General features: G+C 35.8%; 1 protein-coding gene across 13 annotated transcripts in view; it reads left to right on the forward strand.

The window, feature by feature from the left end:
- STXBP5L (syntaxin binding protein 5L) overlaps nt 1–24263 on the forward strand; it is a 198887-nt gene that overhangs the window by 135558 nt on the left and 39066 nt on the right. For 7 of the 13 annotated variants that reach the window (XM_048047651.2, XM_013196367.3, XM_013196370.3 and 4 more), the window contains exons 16-20: nt 2448–2620; nt 7687–7812; nt 11215–11366; nt 13036–13107; nt 21685–21750. In XM_048047651.2, the coding sequence (XP_047903608.1) occupies nt 2448–2620; nt 7687–7812; nt 11215–11366; nt 13036–13107; nt 21685–21750 (589 nt within the window). The remainder of the gene's footprint in view (nt 1–2447; nt 2621–7686; nt 7813–11214; nt 11367–13035; nt 13108–21684; nt 21751–24263) is intronic. The other 6 variants (XM_048047655.2, XM_048047656.2, XM_013196373.3 and 3 more) reach the window with 3 other exon arrangements.

Consider the following 24263-nt stretch of genomic DNA (forward strand, 5'->3'; position numbering starts at 1 on the left):
AAACATTTATATAAGGAATTGTTCTGTGAAGAGTTGTTTTAGTATCATCTAATATTTTTTGGCATAATCAATGAGTTCTCCTGGATTTTGTGCATCCCTGAGATGAGCCTCATCTCTTGTTTCACCATTTTTGTTGCAAGCATTCAAGTCTTCATTCCTAAGTGGTGTTCTTGTTGTTTTGGTTTTAGTATTGTTTTTGTTTGTTTGTTTGCTTGTTTTTTAACAAAAAGTACAGGAGTTTTTGTTGGAATACATACCTGACTTTAGCTCGCCTAGCATTGTCTATATTCAGACTGGGCTGGCCAGCCTCAGGACTTTGCTGCGTGAGGTGAGCCCAAGTTCTAGCACTTAGTGTCTGTAGCAACCAGCCTGAACATAGCTTGAGTTCCATCTACAAATTCCAGCATTTTAATAGACACCATGTTTGAGAGCCATCAGTCTTGTAACATCATTGCTATGATGAATGGGAAGCATGAAGGCTACTCTGAGGTTCCTCCATGTAGCAGGGAAGTCCACTGCTCAACATGCCTTAAGGCACAGGCTGTGCCTGGGACTTCATGAATATAAGTGTTATTTGTGTCATTCCATGTCAGATTCTGGAGACAAGTAGTATGCACATGACTCAAAGTCTGGTTTATATCCAACCTTCGAGTCATTGCCATATAGTTATGTGAAAAGCATTTGTTGCTGTTTTATTATCTAAATCCATTCCATCCAGTCCAGGAAAGATATCTAGGTATATATTAAACAAGATCACTTTCTCAGTGATCAGTCTATGATTCCTCTGTAAAGCTCTCCTTCAAAGCTCTTGAGAGGAATGATACAAAATAAGTTTGCAGTAGTTTGACCATAGAAAGGAAAATCAATTAACATATTGATTCAATTATCAAAAAAAGATTTCTACAGTGTGTCAAAATAAATTGGTGCCACAATTTTTCCTTCTGTGTGTAAGTGGGTGATAGAACGTAACAAAATGATTTTTAGTAGAAAAAGGAAGACACAAAGAAAAATATCCAGAGAAGAATTAGGCACTTCTAACATGGTCAGCAGAAGAACATGTTCTTCCCATACTCCCTTCCCTCGTAAACATTAGACAGCATTATAAATTGTTTCAGACAGCAGCAATTACTTCCAGAAGATTAGATTTTCCTGAACTCGATATTTCACTCTTTCAAAGCAAATGTTGTCCGTAGGCTTCTAAGCTGATTCAGGCAAAAAAATATGTATAGATTTTGCTTGGAGGAAGCAAAAGTGAAAATTTGAGAAAGGACACTTTCTCTTCTGATTGAGCAAAATCACTTTTTTCTGAAATGTTACAACACAATGGTTGAGAAATAGGCAAATCTTCAGTGTACTGATCCTTATCTCCTGATTTTCATACAAATTAGCTTCTTTGTGCTGCCATCTTGATTTTGGTGAAGATGATGTCTCGGTGAGAAACTACTAAGAAGGAGATCTACATCTGTAATTGCTTCTGATCACTTCAAGAAACCAGCACTGAAATTACTATTTAGCTAGTATTCCCAAGACCTTAACTCTTAAAGTGCTGTACTTTTTTTTTTTGTTTTGTTTTCTAGAGTTCTCCTTTCTACCTCACAAATTATCCAAGAATTACCCGATATTTATCATGATTTTATTTTTTAGATGATTACTTATATAGATTTGAGTTCCCTGCCCAGTTTCCCCTGTTTTGAAATTCCTTCAGTTAAAATTTCCTGAATTAGTGGAAAGAATTGAAGGATGGTTAAGCTTGGTTGGTCTCCTTTTCCCTATCCAGAGATTGAAAGTTAAGATGTTTAGATTTTGCATTCTAGAATCTGCCAAGCTCATGTGCAGTCTAAGGAATATGGAACTCTGTGCTGTTACCTCTGATTTCCTGACACCCACATATGGACAGATGGAGTTCATGGACCAGTACTACTCACACTGTTCAGCTTCTGCAGACTGGCTAAAACCTGTCTTGTAGAGACTCTGTTGTACTAGCAATACAGAGAAAGAGTTGATGATAATTTAATTAATTGGCTTAGGAAAAAAATAAAATGGACAATAGACAAAAATTTCATTAAATTGATCCTTAATGATGCCTTCTTATGCTGAAATATTGTTTATTTGGGAGTGAGTAATTAATATGTCTTTTCAGATTAAGTTCTGGAAAGCTGTAATCTTTCCTTTCACTTACAAGAAAAGGCTTGGATCAAAGTCAGCACTGGAAGAATACACCTAATTAATTCTCCAAGTTCCTATGTGATGTTAGGCTGTTAGGCTGTATAAATAACAAATGACAGTATTCTTTGCTTGCACATGATGATGATAAATGTTTTGTTGCTTTTTGCTTGTTTGTTTGTTTGTTTTTAAGGAAATAAGATTTACTGATATTTATTTGAAAGTAATAAAACTTCCAGCAGCTTTCTTTATTAAATTGTGACTTAGCTTTTTATTTATTTAAGTCACTAGAGGTACGACTTCAGTATGAAGTAGAAGATATCATTACTCCTGAACCAGAAATAATTCCCCAGTTTCCAGATGCCTCTTCCCAGCTTCCTTCTTTAAAGAGCCTTTCAGGCAGTACCAACACTGTAGCATGTGAAGGAATGATGAAGGACAGTATCCCATGTCTTAGGTAAGTCTATGCCATCATTCAAATATTTATCTTTCTAAAAAGTATTTGTATCAGATATATTAGTGATTCAAGAAAAGGAAGTTAATTATATGTATGTGACACATCATATGATGCATATGACACAATGAAAAGAAACCAGAATTTTAAACAAACGAAAGAATTAAGGCAAAATAATTAACAATGGACTTTAAATAGCTGGAATTAAGTTATGGAGAAGACAAACTTACAGTTAAAGTTTGAGTGTAATTTTCCAGTATGATCTATGAGTAAATCTTCATCTCACATCCAGTTTTGAATGGAATACAAGCACTACAGAATAGATCAATGAATTTTTGAGGAACTTTTTTTTTTTTTTTGTAGTTCACAAAGATACTTCCATAAAGTGACCATGTGCAAAGCTTTTGGTCCTTGATTAATTAGTATAATAGTAAAATAATCCTCTGTGAAAGAGGTATGTATATTTTATGACATGTTGGGGAAGGAAACCGTGTTCATACCCACCAAACAATCTTAAATGTTTTGAATCAGTTGCACTATGTGGAAGTATATAGGTGTTCAACCTTTAGGAAGAAGCAAACTGTTGTCTGCTACAGTACACATTGCTATTGTTTGGAGTAGAATAATATGTCTTACTAATAAGGCAGATAAATTACAGGCTTAAAAGAGTTTCAAAACAGAATTCTGTACAAAACTCCATAAAACATAATTTCACAGGAATTACAGTGCACAGTTAATAATGATTCCTCTCAGTGAATTCATTATTATTTCAGTCTAATTATTATTAAATATTTTTAATGCCTCAATTACTTCAAAAGCAGTTTACATAAACATTCCTTACTTTGCAGATATTTCAGTCTGTTGTGCTCCTGAAAAATAACATTAACGTTTAAAAGTAATATTGTGACATTGCTCATGCATAATAGACAGTAGCTTTTGGCATCCTGTTCATTTGTCCACCTCATTCAGTCTAGCAGCTGAATCTCAGACATAAGTCTAATGATTAATGTAAACTATTAAAATCAATAGAAGAGGCAGAGAGGAGTTATTAAAAAAATCTCAGTGGGAAACCTTTTTGTGCCATTGAAATCAGTAAGAATGCAATTGATTTTTTCAGTGAATAAGATTTTCCCTTAAGGGATTCTTATTTGACTCAGTTAGGGGAGGGGAAGCATTGTTGATTTGGAAGGAAGCAAGGCTGTAATAAATTTGGAAATGTTCTGATAGTTCATTTTTGTAAGTTTGCTAAACTCCATACAATCTCATATTAAGCAGCCAACAGATTTTTGCCCCATTTTGCCCAAAGTAAATCGAAACATATTTTGTTAGAGAAGTGATCTCTAGTGTTCACCATGAGAATTGCTGGCATACCCCCTCTAACATTTGTATGAAAGTATGCTGTGTACACTCACACCGTTTTCAACAGGAAAAGGCATATAAATATCCCTACTATTCCCCCAATCCAAACCCATCTTTTTCTTTTGAATAACTTATGTTCTAAGCAGGACATGATGATAAGATGAAAGTAGTACTGGAAATGCAGAAAACCCAGTAGAGTCCTGGATGATGCTATTGATTTTATATGCAAGTTAATAAGGTGAGTAACAGTACAGAGTCTAATATACAGTGATATTGTAAAGCTGCAGCCACCTACACGTGGCAGGTAGTTGCACAACTTGAATTATATTGCTAATCCACATAAAAATTTATATACAGACTAGCATTTAACCTTGGCTCTGTTGTGTTTCATATCTCCTTCTTAAACTCATTACAGCACTCCACACTACATAATATTTTACTAGTCAGAAGTCGGTATCTGAATGTTTGTGTCTGGAAATAAGTACTAGAAGGCAACTGACTGAAGGGTCTAAAGTAATGAAAACTTACTATTTTTCTGAAACGTTACCAAGAGAGGCGAGTAACAATGTGGAAATACTCTTCTTGCTTATTTCAGAAGATTATATAATCAAATATGCCAAATAGCATAAGAAAACTGATATATTTGTGATCAATTATCCAGGTAAAACATTTTTTATGCATATACTGTCATTAAATAGTTGTTCCCAGAAGGTAAGTCAATGTTCCCAGACTTTTAGTATCATCTCAAAATTAAGACAGTCAGGAATTTTGACAAGTAGCTTGAAAATGACAAAGATCTGACTGTGATTATCTCATGAAGAAAACTAAAACCCAAAACTTTGCACCAATGAACTTCCATGTAGCATAACAAGAAAATTTCAAGGAAATCACTAAATATTGACATTCCTTCTATGAATACTCCTTCAGCTTGCTTACACTCATAGTATAAACACTTCCAAAAAGGCAAAACCAAAACAATTTAGAGCTAACTATCAACAGTGTTGGTCAAGCAAGATGGTTAGTGAAGCCAGGAGAATGACTCAAACATGCATAAAGATTGACAGTGTCATACGAACATGGGAATGAAAAACTGAATTATATCTGAAACTATTTTACTCCAGTCTTATAGTCTTTAACCCTACTAAAACTAATTTAGTGCTTGAAGAAAATGCCTGTGAAATAACACCCAGATTACCAAAGAAGATTCTCATATTTGTAGTGGAGAGTATGCAGAGTAGGGTGTTTGCTTTTTGCTCAGGTAAAAACTGTGAAAGAAAACTTTGAAGGCATTTCAAGTTGTCTGAGTTTTTCAGTATGTTATTAAGAAAGTATTGGAAAAGCAGTAAGAAAAACATATTTGAGAAGTTCAGAATTAATTCTGCAGCCATTGTCAGTCTCGTGGTAGTGCGTTTAGGAGGGGAAAAGAATAAACACATTACATTGTCTTAGATATTTGTTGAAACTCACGGTAACAGAGTACTTCACTACTGTGTTCCCCCACTTTATCAGTTAACCATTGGGAAATAGGGATGGAAAGTATGTCTACTCAGCTGAAAGGGCAATAGACTTAAGTCTTGCTTCTTGTATCTCATCTGTTTTACATCTCTTATAAAAATTCTAAGGGCAGGATCTAATGAGAGAAAACAGAAAATCAGGTGCAAGATGGAAACACCACCACTAGCCTAGCTCCTAAAGGTTTATCTACAGCCATAAGATATGCAAGGGCCATGTCACAGGAGGCATTCTGGAGGACTATTTGTATAAAATACTCAGTTTCTGCGTATTTACAGTAAACACTGTAAAGTGCTTTAAAAAAATAAATCTTCATCATATACAACTGTTGTTTTTAGTTTCAGTTTTCCCCAGGACTAAAAAGTGCCCCTCTCCCTTAGCAGCTTGGGTTCCCAGATATAGAACCCTTTGTTCTCACCACCAATACTCCTGGGTAATCCAGGGCTTCATTTACCTCAGTGGCATTTCACCTGCTCCACTGTGGGGTCCTCCATGGGCTGCAATATGGAGACCTGCTCTTGTAGCGTGGAGATTTGCTCTTGTGTGGCCCTCTCCATGGGCTGCAGGGAAATAACTGCTCTACCATGGTCTCCACAGGCTGCAGGGCAATCTCTGCTCTGGCCTCTTCTCATAGAGGCCACCACTGTGGCCCCTCCATCCTCTGGTACCAAAACCTTGCCACATAATTTAAATACTCATGTGATCAGAGAGGAAAAAATACAGGAGCAGGTCATGGTCATGAAAAGGACAGCAGATGGTTATGTTTTGGAAATCCCAATGAAGGTCTTCTTCCTCCTCCTGAAATGCTGCATATATTCTGCTATGAAAGCCAGATATGTGATCCTGTACTCACAGGTATACTAGATATGCTCTGATAGGACTATGAAATTTGAGGAGGCTGCAGAACCTGGGAAAATTGTAGATGGTTGTGAAAGACATTGCACACCTAGTAATAAACTATTCAGCTCCTTCAATGCTTGCCCCAGCTCCTGTTTCTGCTGCTTCATCTCTTCATGCTTGACGGAACAGTGTTATTAGTTCCAACATGGTATCTAATGCAATGACACTACAGCAAGTGCTCATTATGGCTAGGTCAACCCACACCTCAGAAAGTCTTATCTCACTACTGCCAGCACCATTTTTTGGCTCCCAGGATTTCTTTGGCGTACTTTTTGGCATGCTTCTTTGTTTGCATGTCTGTCCAACCATGGTATTAACAAAGCTCCTGATACAATACAATTAAAGTGGTTACTTTTTTCTCTCCAGCTGGGCAGATAAGGTGCGTCATTTCTAAATTACTGCCTACAGTGTGCGTGTACTAATGAATAACGCATCTCAGTGTTGTTGTTCTTGCACAGTATCTTCTTTCAGTGTATCACTGAGTTCTATAAGTCAAGATCATAAACAACACAGGCATACAAAAATGCTCAGTTCTTAAACCCTTCTCAGTGTACACCTTCACTATCTGCTTTCCAAGTCACTGAATTTGCCATAAGAAAATATGAAGAGGTGCTAATATTTATACCGGGTTTTCTATAGGAAACATTTATTCATTAAGACTAGCTCATGTATGAGATTATAAGAAGAAAACAGGACTTCTTTGTACTAGATGGACAAATAGAATTGTCAAGTCCAGAAGTTTTGCTTATGCAATGGTGAGGTGCACTATGGAAAGGCACATCTCATCTGTCTTCTCTTGCCTTACCTCAGAGCAAGAGCAAGAAACTTCCAACAACGCAGAAATGTCCAATTTGAGATTTTTCAGAAGAAAGTATTTTATGTTTTCCATGTAAGTTCTTGCCAATTTTTAAGTGTATGTTATATAGTACAAGAAAATAATCATGAAAAGTAAAACGAAAACAAAATGATGAAGCAAAAATTATTTTTATTGACCCCAAGTGCTTATCTCACCTGTATTTTCTCTAGAGTCTCTCCTTTAGGGAATGTTGAAATTTTCAAATTTGTTTCTATGACAGAAATTAAAGTCAAAGCATAAAATTCGTCCAAAACATTCCTGTTCTAGAATGTCTAGTGAAAATGCCTAGTCTCAATGAACAGGTATTTGCACAATATGCTGCAAGTATGGGTACTGCTCTGAACTTATTAGAGGATTCTGCTTCACTAGTATTTTCTCAGGGGAAGTGGTTGTTATTCATGGCCCAGTTTGTTTGTTCTTGTTTTGTACCTCTTCTTCTTAGTGTTAAGACTCGACCTGTGCGAATGCCTCCTGGATACCAAGCAAATCTTGTTATTCAGTTGGTGTGGGTGGACGGTGAGCCTCCACAACAGATTACCAGTCTTGCTGTAAACTCTGCTTATGGACTGTAAGTAATGCAAAATTAAGGTGCATTCATTTATTGTTTATAACACTGTCACATATTTTCCAGTTATACTTTGAAGTTCTCTGCAGACATTGGAAGTCAGAGTAAAAATCAAAAGGTGCTATAACCCAGATTTGGGGGAAAAAAATATTTGAATTCTCATAAAGACTGTAATACTAGATGTTAAACTTCCATTCTTGCCAATATTTTTACTACTCCTGTTTAAAAGACTGAACTGTTTTACATCATTCTACCCACCCTTTCAAATAAAATCCAATTACCTTTCAAATCTGTAACGTAAAGTTATTTTGAAAGGATCACCAAGGTGAAATACATTTTGTAAAAAAATGGTGTTTATGTGTTAAATGTCATTTGTCATGATATTGTATCTTTAATTGGAAATTATCTTCTGAGAACAGTATTTTTATGTGTGTGCTAATCTGTTTGCAAGAGAAGCAGAAACCTGAAATTGAAAATTGAATAAGGAACCTTCAAATGCTAAATTCTGTATGGAAATGCAAGTGAGCATATCTGTGTGTATCTTTTTCCTCAAGTTCAATTTAATTACCAATTCTTTATGTTTTCTCTCACTGAGGGTTGCCCAGAATACATTAATCAGATTTCCTATGTAGAAGATGTTACTCCAATAAAAAGCATGAGTGTTAGGTGTCTGATTCCCACAGATATTATATAAATCAGCTGACACTTCAGACTTTAAAATTTTATGCAGAGCAAAAATTCTTACATCTATGCAAAAATATTGTGTTTTGGTTGTTGCTTCATCAGGTCTTTGGCCTGAGCTTTCAAATGTTTTCTGTTCATGAATTCCATAAGTTTCTTTTGTTTTACCATACCAAGGTTCATTTATCACTTGTGTAAATTGTTTGGTTTTGCCTCATTTGCTCCCTTGCAGGTCTTAGGCCTCAAAGAGTCATCTGACTTCAGGAATAATCACATAATTCTCTCATATGTAAACTACTCTTCTGGGTTACAATTCTCCTAGTATTTACAGTGGTTTTATAAACGTGCCTGATTCAATGAGTGAAATTGTTTTCTTTGCTAGAAGCAGTAATAATTTATGGGACAGTCTCCTTCAAAACAGCATATACTAAGTATGAGAGAACTAAACATGTTAGACAATAAATAATCCAATAACCTAAGGTTTCTTTTCCTAAAGGTCTACCAAAAATGTCCTATTTCTCTAAATTTCCTCTGCAGAGTGTCTTCTCTCTTCCTCTGTATTGTTTCCTTCAACTTTTTCCTTGTGCTTATACTGACAATGTACAATCCTATCTTTTCATCAGAATTTAGTTTAATGATATAGTTTTCTCCTGGTATCTAGCTTCACAATCTGGAAAAACTGTGTTACTTCAGCATAAATTTTGAGGATATGTCATTTTTATCATGCTAGTTGTGAGGTTATTTTGCCTTTATAATTTTTTTTTCCAAGAATAATTAGGTTAACTAGAAGAAAAGCATAGTATAGTAAGTGTGTTCCAAGGTGTATACTTCCAGAATTGTTTTTTATTACTTTGATTTCTGTAACTGTATATTACAAACAATAGGAACTCAGTGTACCTCATGTTACCGCAGACATGAAATGGGACTAAAGATATAGAAAAAAACTTTTATGTCCAGCAAAGATTAAAGTCTTCAGGTGTTGTGAAATTTTATTTAATTTATGCTGCTTACCTTTAACAGTGCAAAGCTACAAATTGAAAGTATTAACACCTGTTTTATTTCTGTTTAAATGAATCATCCAAAAACTTTTTGATGTTATGATAGTAAAAAGGAAAAAGTTACAAAATGCTTCAGTTGCATACGAAGAGCTACAAGGTTAAATACAAATACTAAATTTGATTCAAATTATGTTCTGTTGGACTGAAAGTCTCTGAAAAATTATTACCAGCTCATGTGCTAAAAATTTTGAACAAATCTACAGATTAATTGTCAAGGAATGTCTGTTGAAAATTTTATGACATTTCTATGAAAGACACAGAAGTTTCTTCACAGAATAGAACTTCCCCTAGCAACAAATTCCATTCACTCAATTTTGAAAAATTCATTGTGTTTATTTTGTATTTGATTTTATAACGACTTAATATGTTAGCACTTTGTCTTAAGGCTTGTTTATAGTAATGTCTGCCTAGATTTTCTTATCATTCCTGAGAAGCATTTTAATATTAATAAGCAAATTCTTATTTTTTTGGTAATTTTTTAAGTTATAAGAAAAAATATGTCCATGATTGTCTGTGAACTTAGAGAAGTTTAGAAAAGTGCAGACTATGAAGTGATGAGCTGTTTTCTTGATTTGATGATTTGCTGACCACAGAGTCAGATCATTAACTCTTCATTTGTCTCATGTTTTCCAAAATTAATAAATCCCAGGTTAATCATTCTCAAGATGCAAGTGTTTATCACTTTTGTTGCCTAAAGTATTAACAGATGAGAACGATACTGGTACAATTTTTATTCCCTTATTTTTCCACTTCTCCACCCATCTGGTCTTTTATGAACATAGGAATTGCTGACACCATTTACACTAATAAGCTTTTTTATTTCAATATCCTTTCTCTGACAATTTCTATTAATGTATGATTTAAAGCAAAATACAAGAATGGCAAAAAACAAATAGTGAAATAATTTCTTTCTATTCCTTGTCAGTCAGTTTGTGTCAAGAAACATGAAGATGTATTAAGCTTTGTATAAAGTGGTCTTCTGGCAAATATGACTGATACCATTCATTTTTTGTCCTAGGGAAACTCTGTGAAAAGTTATTCTATTATACAAAACAGGCTTTAATAATTTCTGAAACAGATATTACTCTACATACCTAAAATGTAGAGTTTATTCCTCAGTGCAACTTATTGTATTTTTACATATTGTACATTGTATTTTTATTTTAATTTGTATTTGTATTTTAGATATATATTTGTATATGTATACTATATAGTATATATACTATATACTATATATACTATATATACACACTATATACTATATATATAGTATATATATACTATATATGTATATATAGTATATATATACATTTGTATTTTAGATATATAACAACTTTTTAAGATCTATGTCCAGATTTGTAGTCTCAATTTACGTCACTATTTTTGTAATTACACTATGCAGTAAAGCAACATATAGATGTTATTGCAATGCATTTGGCACAAAAAGTTAAAATGGGCAGTCTGCCTTCTGGAATGTAAATTACTGTGATTCAGGACACAATTTTATAAATTCAGAATTACGAATCTGTAGGAATTTTTAAAAGTAAGCTTTGAGTAGTTTCTGAAGAATTTTTTTCTGCAGAATTCATAATATTAAATGGTAATTACTGTTTACTCCACTTAACTATGTATTACTAATACCTCTGAGAAATATTTCTTTTTTCAGAGTGGCATTTGGAAACTGCAATGGTTTGGCTGTTGTGGACTTTATGCAGAAGACAGTACTGCTGAGCATGGGAACCCTTGACCTATATGGATCAAGTGATCCATACCAACGTCAACCCCGTTCGCCTCGCAAAAGCAAGCAGTTTGCTGCAGGTAGGAAGTAAAACATCGTGGTTATGAGCCTGATGTTCTTTGGTTTTTTGCCTGTGGCTTTTTATAGTGCTTTTGAAATGCATGACTATTTGCCAGCCAATGGAGTTTCTATAACTTGACAAAAGAAACCTGACATACTTTAGGTACTGATGCTTTCTCTCAGAAACAAAATGTATGAGGAAGTTTGTTCTTTTGGGATGGAGGTCAGCAAGTAATTCCCTTAGCTGAGTCTCTAAAAAATTGTAATGAGTAGACCAGCAAATTGTTTCTCTAGCAGTCACTTGAAATGTAGTCTCTATATTGGTTGTTTTTTTTTTTCAGTTTTCAGTAAGTTCACACCGATAGGTAAGACTTCAATTTAAACTTAACTGCACCTTCCTTCTGCCAAATGTTATCCATTGGTATTTGGATAGGCAGTTGTGTTTGGAGAATAGAGTAACATCTGAGAAACATGTTATGTAGATAGCATAACTAGCTCCAATTAGCCACTTTGTTAGTGACTTGAAGCTCCTGATACAAACTTAATAAATCCAGCTGTACCACATCTTAAAAGTTGATGCCAAGAGGATCGCATTTCACAGCTGTTATGCATTGCATATTAGAAATATTAGTCACATTTAAATTTTGCCAGACATTTTTGGTTATCTAAGAACTTGACTTGTATGAGGGAAAAAAAGATCTGTGTTTCAAGTCTTTTTACTCTATATATTCTATTCCATTGTAACATACTTGAGTCAGAGACAATTATGAAATGTGATTCATATAGCTGTGGAGTTTTAGAATTAGATTTAAAAATCTGTTTGAAAATGTTGAGTGTTTTAAATCTAACTACAAAGTTATAAAAGCAGGAAATAATAGTGGTTTTATGACATCAGCATTTTCATCAGCAGACCCTAAAGCAAATCATCAAATCCTATTTCTCCATAAAGTCAACATAATTTTTTTTCATTGTAAATATGATTGTATTCCAAAAAGAAAGTGAAATTTGGAGAATAAAATGTAAGTCTTCAGGCCTACTTTCATCCCTGAAAGACTATTAGTCTCACTTTCTAGGCATTTAATCATGGCAAGTTTAGCTCTCATCTGTGCCAAGTGTTAAGGATTTAAGTTTGGCACAGCTGAGGAAAGAGACAAGCAGCTTTAAGCTATCTTCAGCTTCTCTCTCTGGTTCAGCCTGACTCACAGCAGCTCCCAGTGTAATTTGAGCAGCCAGCCATAGGCAATATGCTGCAGAGCCGTGTACAAAAGGTAGAGAGGTTAACTGTCCTAGAAATAAGTATTGTCAGCACTGCGCCACACAGGATTTCTACGTGTCAGGGATAATATTTGCCACTCCTTTAAGGCAATATTCCAGCTGTGTTGCTATAATGGAGTCTGCTAGGTATATGTGACCACTAAGAAAAAATATGCATTTCTAGATTGCTAGTAGAAACTATGCATCTAAAAGAAATATACTCAGCTGCTTTCTCACCATCCATCCCACATCCTTTACTTTTTTTGATTATTTTTCTTGTTATATTTCCCAATTGGAAGGTAAGCATCTGCTGAAATTTCTTCACCTTGGCTGTTCTAGATGCTGGTTATGGATATCACTTCCTTTCACTTTAGACTGTTTTTTCTCTCTTTCCTCTGCCTGCTGCTGATGCTGGTGTACTGGCATGTTCCAAAGACAACTTTTGCATGCGTGGCCTGTCTAACTTTTATCCAGATTTAACGAAACGGATCCGTACTTCCTATCAGAGTAAGTTCTATAAAGGTTAGGCAAATAGCTTTATGATGATGAGACTATGCCTGACTTAAACCCATGTGTTTGTGCTTTGTAATGTGTTTCTTAAACACATTCAGCATGCATGCAACTTATACTTTGTAATGTCAACCATGCTTAATTTTGACAATTTTCTTGTTATACAGATACTTCAGATCTGTTTTCTTCTTCCAAAAGAATCAATGAGAAAATCTCATGGACTAATGGGGCAGATTTTGCCTTAGAAATGAATTTTCAATGATGTCACATTCTTGATGACAATATTTTCCATTGGTTTTGTTTTCATTTCAGTGTACACTTACTTATATGAAGCATTTCTTGTTTTGCGATGGCACTGCCTGGTTGCAGTTATTAATTAAATCTTCCATATTCTCAGAAGAGCAATGTGGTTTAAAGGTCTACCAATTGGGTTGCGTGCTGTGAAATTTTAAATTTTAATCTTGCTTTGGTACTTGAATATTTGGCTTTGGGGAACCATTCAGTGGCTCTGATCTTTAATGGGGAATGTAAAGTAGGTATAAAAATACACACATCAAAGAGTTATGAAAATTAATGTTTTTAATATTTTTAATTTTTGAATTACAGTGATATGCAATTTAAATATTAGCATTTATCGCTGCACAATGTGATGAACAAAGCTATAATTAATTTTGCAAAAATGAGTGTTCAGCCAACGAGCTGTATGCATCTTAATTAACTGCAGTGCTTATATGTAATTAGGTCTCCAGGATGCCTCTTATTCATCTCTTTTTTTAAAGTAGCTTTCACAGAACAACTGGATAGGCAATTTTACATTGAATACTCAATGTAGGCAAAATAAAGAAAGGTGACAGTTGTTTTAGCATCTCACATCAGTACCGAGTCATATAGTTATTGAAATGCATTTGTACGTTCACACATGAAATTCTATTCTCTCTCCCTAGACTGATTATTTAAGAACTCATTTCTATGATTTTATTTCATAGTACTTCATAAAAGGTGGCCTGTTTAGTTAAAAGACCAGGCCAGTTAGAAAACTAGCAGCCCATAAAGAGGACTATTGCATAATGTTTTAAACATTATTGGTCAGGTCTTTTTAATTTCAAGTCTGTAAGAGAGAACGCAAAAGTCAAAGGTTTGGGGGTTTCCTCAAAAGCTAAAATGAATAAATACTAAGACCAAAAAAGACCAGCATGTTTATCCAAAATGACTAGCACAGACCACAGGTTTTCAGAGCTGAAAATTTGTAAAGTAGTTTCTATCTTCAACCCCAAAATATTTCTGGATACATCATAACTGAAGACTCTGAGTTTGACTCTTGTGCACTATCACTGACAACTTCATCTCTTTCTTTAAAAACTGTTTTGCTGCTTTTGCCCTTTGATACTGAAGTACCGAATGAGTATGTACATACATACAGAATATGTACTGTGTGATCTGAAAGATGCACCAGACACTAAGACAAAGAACAGGGCAAGAATGTGTCAGAGCGTAAAATATCTCAGCTAGCGAGCAGTATTTATATAGCATCTCCAGTTGCTAAGTCATTTTCAAGTTGTACTTTGCTAGAGGTCTAATGTGAGATAGGAGATTTAAGAGGGGTTTTGAGGATGCATTTAGGATTTTGATTATAAGCTTATACTTGTAAGGGACAATGATGGGAAAATAAAAATAAATTATTTTTGGAAATTGTGTGCTTGAAGCTGATATTATCAAGACAAAACAAGGAACAGTCATATGATAGATAACAAGCATTAGGTCTAAAGTATTGAGGATTATATGAATAAAAATGGGAAGTTAATGGGAAGACATAGCTGGGTTTGATTCAATTAAAGTAATGAACCAAGGAGATAATTTCATGAGAGTCAGTTTGAAAGAAACAGACTTGTATTCATTGAAGCCAAAGAAAAGATTATTAATGAGCAAGGTATTTCTATCAATCATTTTGGAGGTGATTTGCAGCAAGAAACTGGCTAGTTTGTATCCAGCCTGAATCTGAGAGTTAGTGTGATGTTCCAAGGGTGAAACCAGTACTATGGATTAGAGTACTGATACTGTTTATGATGTTGAAGTAGTGAAGACAGAAAAGACTTCACAGGATAAAAAATAGTTTATACTGGTGATAAGTTCATGTCTGGACATTTATGAGTAAATTTTAGAAACACAGGTATGCTACTCTAACTTGGATGGAAGAAATCATAGAAGAGATGTTTTTATGAATCATTAGGGTAAAAAAGATACTGCTCATACTGGGACAGAGAGATGAAGAAAGGGTAGATGTTTCAGTCTGGGAACTGAACAGGGAGAGCAAAAGAACTGCAACTGAAGAGGGAGAGTGAAAGAAAGCGTCAAATAGGGAAAAGAAGCAGTATCTTGGAGACGAGGTTTGCCAAAGGAAAGGCATGTTCAGCAATGTCAAGGATATATGATATATGAAGCAGAAAAAAAAATGTTATGAAATTTAGCCAATAAATCTGTAGAAAGCTTGATATAAAAAAGCTTGATATATACATGTGTAAAGCAGGCTCAAAAGGGCTTAGAGTGGGCTTAGAGCATCAAGGCAGCACGTTCGCCAGCTTGGAAAGCAGAAGTGGGAAGGGAGAAGGAAAAAGGGACGAAATTAAAAGGAGCAATGTAATCAATTCTAGGCATATTATAGTGAGAGGGACTGGAGACATGATTGTCCTATCAGGAGTAGTCTGAGGAAAATACAAGGCTAAGAGAAGAAATAAGTAGACAGCTGGAGAAAGTTTTTGAGGGCTGATGGCTCCATTCTATTTGCTATAGCATTTGCTGGCAGCTACCTTCATATGTAGCAAGACTGTGCCAAACCAAATAAAATCTCTCTGCAGTAGTGCTGAACTGGGATGGGGGTAGAGGTGCGCTGTCTTTTTTTCTTTATCCCGTTGAAATCAAGTTGTACATGTTATTACCTAGCAGTAGATAACGTGTTCCAATATTAAAACAAATACATGTGCTGCATCTAGAGAGATTGTATTTGCAGCAGAACGTAAAAATACCAACTTGCAAAGTCAGCTTGATCTCCTACTAGAAATTCATACCATCTGTTGGTAAAACAAGAAAATGAATAGTGTTTTGAAGCAACCAAAAAAGGCAACAACTTAAAGGATGTTTAACCATTGGAGAATAATATTCAGAATCAAAACTTTTCACTGAGAACCCTTTATTCCTCCTTCAGGCCTTCATTTTGAGAGGATGTGAGTAAAAGTAACCTTGCTCTGAAAGGAGGACACAGAATACTGTGTAATGAGTCATTAATTTTTAGTAATTAACACTAAATCACACCTAACAATACAGTTGAAGCTAATCTAGGTTGGTTGTAGTCACCAGCTACATTCTAAACTAGCTGCCATTTCCAAAGAATGCATCATTTTAAAATATAAAGGAAAAATAGACAAAGCGGAGACATTTAATGCATTTTTCACCTCTGTCTTCAACACCAGTGATGGGCTCTGGGACCCCAGCTGCCCTCGGTTGGAGGACCATGACTGTGGGAACAATAAACTCCCATTTAATCCTACACTTGTGCGGGATTTGCTGCTTCACCTGGCTACATATAAGTCCATGGGGCCTGAGGGGATTTTTCCCAGAGTACTCAGAGAGATGGCTAATGTTATCGCAGGACCTCTCTCAATTATTTTTCAACAGTCTTGGGAATCCAGAGAGGTCCCAGTTGACTGGAAGCTGGCAAACATAGTCCCACTTTTCAAGAAAGGCAAGAAGATCCTGATAATTGCAGTCCTGTCAGTCTCACTTCAGTGCCTGGTAAAATCATGGAGAAGATTATTCTGGGAGTTACTGAAAAACACCTAAAGGACAATGCAGTCATTGGTCAGAGCCAACATGGGTTCACACAGGGAAAGTCATGTCTAACAAACTTAATTTTCTTTTACAACAAGTACAGCCAGCTAGTTGACCAAAGGAGGCCAGTCGATGTAATCTCTGGATTTCAGTAAAGCTTTTAATACTGTCTCTTACAGTATCCTGGACAAAACGACCAGAATACAGTTAGATAAAAGCATAACAAGATGGGTGAACAGTTGGCTGATGGGTCAGGCCCAGAGGGTTCTTGTAAATGGGGTTACATCAGGCTGGTGGCCAGTTACTAGTGGGGATCCCCAGGGCTCCATTGTAGGACCAGTACTCTTCAATGTTTTCATAGACGATTTGGATGAAGGACTTGAAGGTTTTTTGACCAAGTTTGTGGACAATACCAAATTGCGTGGAGCTGTTGACTCCGTTGAGGGTGGTCCTTGCAGAGAGATCTGGACAAATTAGAGGGCTGGGCAATCACCAACAATATGAAGTTCAACAAGCGTAAGTGCCAGGTTCTGCACCTGGGAAGGGGCAACCCTGGCTATACGTACAGAGTTGGGGATGAGGGGCTGGAGAGCAGCCCTGCAGAAAGAGAGCTGGGGGTTTTGATGAACACCAAGCTGAACATGAGCCAGCAGGGTGCCTTGGTGGCCAGGAGGGCCAACCATGTCCTGGGGTGCATCATGAACGACATTGCTAGTTGATCGTGGGAAGTGATTGTCCCCCTCTACTCTGCATTTGTGTGGCCTCAGCTTGATTACTGTGTTCAGGTTTGGGTGCCACAGTATAAGAAAGATATAAAACTCTTAGAGAGCGTCCAAAGGAAGACAACAAAGGTGGTAAAGGGTCTGGAGGGGAAGACGTATGAGGAGCAGCTGAGGTCATTTGGATTGTTCAGCCTGGAGAAGAGGAGACTGAGGGGAGACCTCATAGAGGTCTACAACTTTGTCATGAGGGGAAGTGGAGAGACAGGCACCTATCTCTTCTCTCTGGTGACCAGCAATAAGACCCAAGGGAATGACCTGAAGCTGTGACAGGAGAGGTTCAGGCCGGATATCAGGAAAAGGGTTTTCACCAGGAAGCTGTTTGGGCACTGGAACAAGCTCCCCATGGCAGTGGTCATGGCACCAAGCCTGATGGAGTTCAAGAAGTATTTGGACAGTGCTCTCATACACATGATCTGATTTTTATTTATTTATTTATTTTGGGTGGTCCTTGGGGGACCCAGGAGTTGGACTCGATGATCCTTGTGGGTCCCTTCCAACTTCTGTGATTCTATATTATGGTAATTCAGTGTGAAGACAATGGATTAAGATAACATTGAGTTTACTTATTGGCTTGTGAATATTAGAATTTGCTTATAATTTATTAATGTTTAATTAAAGGTATTATGGCTATGGATTTTTAAGTAAATTATGTCTAAATTGTGTAATCATAGAGATCAAAATTTCTAAATTAAAATTATTTTAAATTGAGTTCATAAAAGTTTTTTCATACTAGACAGTGCATTTTTGATCCTTTACTAATGTTTCTGGTTCTTTATTAAAAAGGAGAAGGCAACCAGTAAACTTTGAAAAGTGTCTGTGCGATGCCATTAAAATTGATTTATGCTTCATAAGGTATATTTAGATATTGTATAAGTTTCATGTTTATAATTTCTTCAAAGCAAAAATCAACTTCATTATAACGTCAACAGGTACATCTTCTCACAGGTGGTTCTTTAAATTCCCAATCTCAATTATTTGCCTTTAGTTTTGCCGCTACGTTCTTCTTGATCTACCTGGACTCAAAATTTGCTGGTTATTTTTGCTAAAATTAGCTAAAATATCTTGGGACGCAGATTGGGCCTACAGAACTTCAAAGCAAGAAGTGAACTTGTTGGGTTTTTTTTAACGCAACTTCAGTAGCTGTTGTAGCCTCTCAAAGATTCAAGGGAAACTGAGCTGTGTGGAAATACTTGCAGATGAGTAAATACTAAAAAGATTTAACATGGTTTCCTTATAAAGGAAATGACAGTAGAAAATAAGCACTAGTACATAGACGAGCTTGAGTACTTCCTTTCTTATCTCAAAGGGAGACAAATGACAACATTTAATGGAATCAAAGGTAACATTAAAAATTGACAAACGTGTTGATTCCTTTCAGTGAATGATTTGATTGTGCAAGTCATTGTCAGATAATATCTTTGGGATTGTTAATTTAGTAAGATTAAAAGAAACTTTGAATAATGAGTAGAACTCAATGTCTCTAAGCAAGAAAGATTTATGGCAGGGCAAAATCTACAAGCGTCAGTTCTTAAGCAAGTCCAAGTAAGTGTCCAAGAGAGACTAAGTAAGTGTCCAAGAGAGACTAAGACAGCATGCTTGTGGAGGGCATGTAAATCCCCACACTAAGCATAAGTGGTATTATTGCACTTTTGTTTGTTTGTTTGTTTTAAGCATATGCTGGTGGACATTATTAGAGATTATAGGGTCCTGACAACAAGTCTAGATCTGTAGAGAATTTTGCATTCACCATTCTAAAATGCCATAATATGAAATGCATCTTTACTGTAGTAAGCTGTTGAACTGTTGCCAAGCATAAAGAGCTTGTGGTATTCTCACAGTAGTTGCTATTTGTTTTTCAGAACAGTGGTGTATTTGGCAGATTTCCTACATAAATCAGTGGCACCATAATGTGGCTTGAGCTGTAATACTGTCTCTTTGAACTCACAAAAAGAGAAATTTTATTTAGAATTAAATATGACCTAGGATTTGGCATTGTAACTGTAACCAATAGTAACTCAATGTAGTTTTGAAGGATTTTTGTTTATCATAACATCATAGCCATAATCTTAAGTTTTTAAAACTCCAACACTGCATTTAGAAAAGAATCAGAGTTTAATATTTAATTTTATTTATTTGAGGCCTCTGATATATTAATGAACCAAACTTGCACTATACCTTACAGAAACTGCTGCTGCAAAAATCAAATGTCCCAAATCTGCAGGTACATACAGAGACCACAAAGTGAGGTGTAAGATTTGCTGTAAGAAAGATACATAGAGAGGCTCCCTGAGTGCTTGCATTTCCTGAATTCTGTTGCAATTCCAAAAGTAACTAGACTCACAACTGATTACAATATAAAATTCTGCCACAGATTCTAAATTGAATGAAAAATGATTCAACTAAATTTTTTTGAAATACATTTTTGGGGGTTTTGACATTAACATCTGGATTGTGATCTTCTGTCATTTAAGAGTCAGGAGCAAATATGGTATTACCACTTGACAGGCCAAATTGATGCTGTGCTCTCAATGTTTTTCGAGCAGTGGCATAGCTTAGCTAGCGGTGGCAGCTTTTTATTCTGCTTATCAGGCTCTGGATGTTCCCCATTTCTCAGAGCAGTTCAAAGTTACACTGTAATAAAAATACCAGTATCTACATTGAGAACCCATTCTTTTTAATACAAAGAGACCTTCTATGGTACCAGACTTCAATGACTGAATGGTACCAGAGTTTTATTTTTTTTAAACAAGTGTCTAGATGAATTTTAGAGGTGAAGTCTCTGAGGTTTAATGTCCAGAAGCCATACAAAATTAAAAACATATGTGGCAGGACTGGTGCCAGATTAAAGCATACTGAAAGGTCCAGATAGAACGTTTGACTTCCAGGATACATCAGCATAAGCAGTGTGCATAAACACACTGTCAGTACTACAGTGATGTGCATCTGAATGTGGGCTAATGCTCATTATACTCTATGACCTGAGTGCTGTGAGTGTAGTTGCTTGTAGATGGATATCTGGTGCTCGGATGTCTGCCAGTCCAAAGCAGCCTATGGCATGAAGTATCAGACCTCCTTGTCACAAGTGATATAAGCCACAGGGCACAATGGGTTACATCTGAGCAGCATGTTTGAATAGGTATGGCCCTACCCAGCTCACCCACTCAACAGTTAGCCCATGGTAAAGGGTAGCACGAGACATGCCCAGAAGGCATGTTCAAACTCATGTATGTAATCTGTGCTAAAGGTGGGTCTTAGCTTGATCACAGACACAAGCCCATGCTTAAGCAGTATAAACTCGGCTTACATTACTTGCTGCTTGCTGCTGTTCTCCATGGTAGACTGCTGCACATGAGTTCCTCACAAATCTTTATAAACAATGTGTAAGGTACCTTGTCAAAAAACTGCTTCTTATATTCAGACAGAGTTACCATCACCTATGTGCTCTTTAAAATGAGCTATCTTGTGTGAATTCATACAAAAGATCCTGATATTGTAGTGATGATATTCTTGTATTCAGTTTCTTCTTTCACCAGTACTACCTTTTTTTTTTTCATCCTTCCCCACCCTGTTTTATGGTTTCCTTCGTGCATTCCACAGCATGTGAAAGCAGAGATGATTCCATGTCAGTTGGACAGGGAAGACTGAGTTTGATTTACATTGCAGACATTTAAATTTTAAACTATATTTACTTGCTTTGGGCCATTAGGTAAAGTGACTCTTTATAGCCTGAGGCATTCGGGAAAACAAATTAGAGCTAACATGAGGTGTGATTTTTTTTTTTTTTTAAAGCAGACCTAAATTTCTGTAGTGACAGCCTGAAAAATGCAGTTATTCTGAAATAGGTATTTCCCTCACATTTCACACCATTCCGTTCTCCAAACTGACTTTAGAGTGTAGAATATCAACAGCCGAGAAAGTTGAAGCATTCCCTGTTAGATTGTAACTTAACTTTTTAACTCCATTTTTTCAGGCCTGACTGAACTCAGTGACAGTCCAGTTTCCCTGGAGCTAGAGCGTTGCAAGTCTCCCACTTCAGGTAAAGGTGATGGCTTCTCTTCCTGCAGTCTGTATAAGCCATTCATGTCATACATCACTGTGTTTCATTAATCCCTAAGAAGTGAAGTGTATAGTCAGAGTTCTGAAGAAAAGAATTTACTGGAAAAGTGCTTATTATATAGCACAATGAAATTCAAAGTCTGTTCATTTAAAGAAAAGTTATTTTTACATGGTGCATCTTGAAGTGAAGAGTATGTAAACTCTGTAATAGTCAACATTGTGCAGGCGTATCCCATGTCTCAAATGGACTCAGCATATTTGTTAGAGACTTGTTTCTTTGTTTTCCTAAAAGGCTTTGTCTTTTTTTTTAATGGAGTCCCTATAATTTATGTATATATATCTATATAATCCATATGTGCACATAGATAAGTTATTTGAAAAGTAGCAATATGGAGCTGATAAATTTTAACTGTTAGAGCCTGCCAGTGCCTAAGTGCTGTAATTTACAATGGAAACATAACCTCAAATAAAAATATTAGTTTATCAACTGTTTTAACCCTGCAGTGAAATCTCAGCCATTTAAAAATTTATAAATGTTTCCCATCTTACCCATAGTCCTTCAGAATATGGAGTTCAGCACATTCCTAGAGACTTTTTCTGCAAGTGTCTAGTCTGCATTGATCTCTTTAATGTGAGTTCACTGTCTTAAACTTCATTGCTTAGAGCTGTTTTAGGTAGTTGACTTCTAGGTGTGATAGAAAGTACGCAGGGGTAGCTGTGATGCATTCATTTTGTTTGTGGTATGCATATCACACTTCTTTACCTTGTAGTTTGGTAAGTACTGGTTAGATATTTTTCCTTAGTTATGGTAACAAATTCCCGCAAATATGCCATTCAAATCCTTTTTTTTTTCACATATTTTACTTTAACAGGACACTTTCACTTTGAATGTAGCCCAGTAATTACTAGCTGACAAAAATCTGAAAGTAGTGTTTCCATGATACATCAAGAACTAAAACAAAAATAGTTGTTCTGAAACAAAGATGTATTTCCTTGTATTATTTGAAACCCAAATGTTGTAGACATGGAAATACTGAAGTTCTATAATAATATTGGTATAACACTAGGAGCTCAAACTCTTGAGCTTGGCCTCAGAAACTTGCCATAAGGGATTTAAAAAAAAAAAAATACACCAGTATAATTAGACCATTTATCACCCAGATCACTGGGATTCAGCTTTTTGATCTTCTCTCCAAAGACACGCCAAAAACTCTTTTTACTGAGAACTAAGAGATCACTGACTTGGTAAACATATATGCATATGCTTAGTTTTAAAATTATGAGTGAACTAGCATCTTACATTTTCTGCAGTTAAAATTGATGTTTTCATTCTGCTATTGATCCAAAATACCTAATTTAGATACATTTTAGTTAATTTGCTCTGCAATTTCTTCTGCTTTTCTGTTTCAGAGAACATTCAGTGGGGGAAACTGACAAATTTATGAATGTTTCCTATTTTAGCCTTTCATGTTGTTTTCCAAGCCTTTAGTCTTTAAAATGTGAAATCAGGTGCAATTTTGTAGGCAGTAAATGTTACAAAATTAACCGCTGTTTAAAATAGAAATTACTTTTACTGTGACTGATAGTAATTTATTTATTTTTAAATGAATACGAAACTAAAAAAAAAAAAATTGTTCTGGCATACCTACTGTAAAACTAGTCAAAACTCAGAATAAACACCTGGAGTAGCTGACCTCAAAAGTGTGACCTCCAAGAACTTGTGAGTGGAACTACCTTATGCTTATCAGCACAGCCTCACAGCCACATCAGTCTTTGCATTGATTAACGTTTGTACCTCATATAATAAATCTGTATAGTTACGGATTCACTTGACAGGATCTTTCTACTTCTACTCTTGCCTTTGATCTCTTTAAAGATCATGGCACACAAGCTCCGTAATGCAATTGTGCTGCACTCTGCAGAGTCCCATGATGTCTGTGTTTGTAAAATCAGCCCCCATGTATGTTTACTAAAGATAGGCCAAGGCTTTATCCTTGATATTTAGGAGAAACAGAAAGAACAGTTGTGTGCTGAGTCAAATGATTCAAGTTGTCAATGAGGTTCTCACTGGGTATGTCTACATCACCAGCTGACAGAGTTGAAATAACAAAAGGAATGCTTTCAGTAGTTTCATTTCTCTACAGTTACTAGGCCACATCAGTATTAGGTCTTCATTGGCAGTGAAGTTCGTGCCAGATGCTGGTCCTGAGTATGCACAATGTATACACAAAGTGCAAAGAGCTGGAGGATAGTAGTCTGTATGACAAATACCATACTCATGGTGGCACACTGGTAAGCAACTTTATCCTTGGTTCCCTGGAAGGGGAACAATATGAGGAGCAACACTGGTGTGTAAATAAAATGTATTCCAGATATAGTAATATATATATGAAATAATAGTTGTTAAAAATGGCAAAATGAAAAACATTAATGAAAACACTTTTCTTTTTAAAGTGCTTCATGAGCACAGTATGGCATGCCATATAACGGTAT

The sequence above is a fragment of the Anser cygnoides genome, chromosome 1 (genome assembly GCF_040182565.1).
Source record: "Anser cygnoides isolate HZ-2024a breed goose chromosome 1, Taihu_goose_T2T_genome, whole genome shotgun sequence".
Taxonomy (NCBI): domain Eukaryota; kingdom Metazoa; phylum Chordata; class Aves; order Anseriformes; family Anatidae; genus Anser; species Anser cygnoides.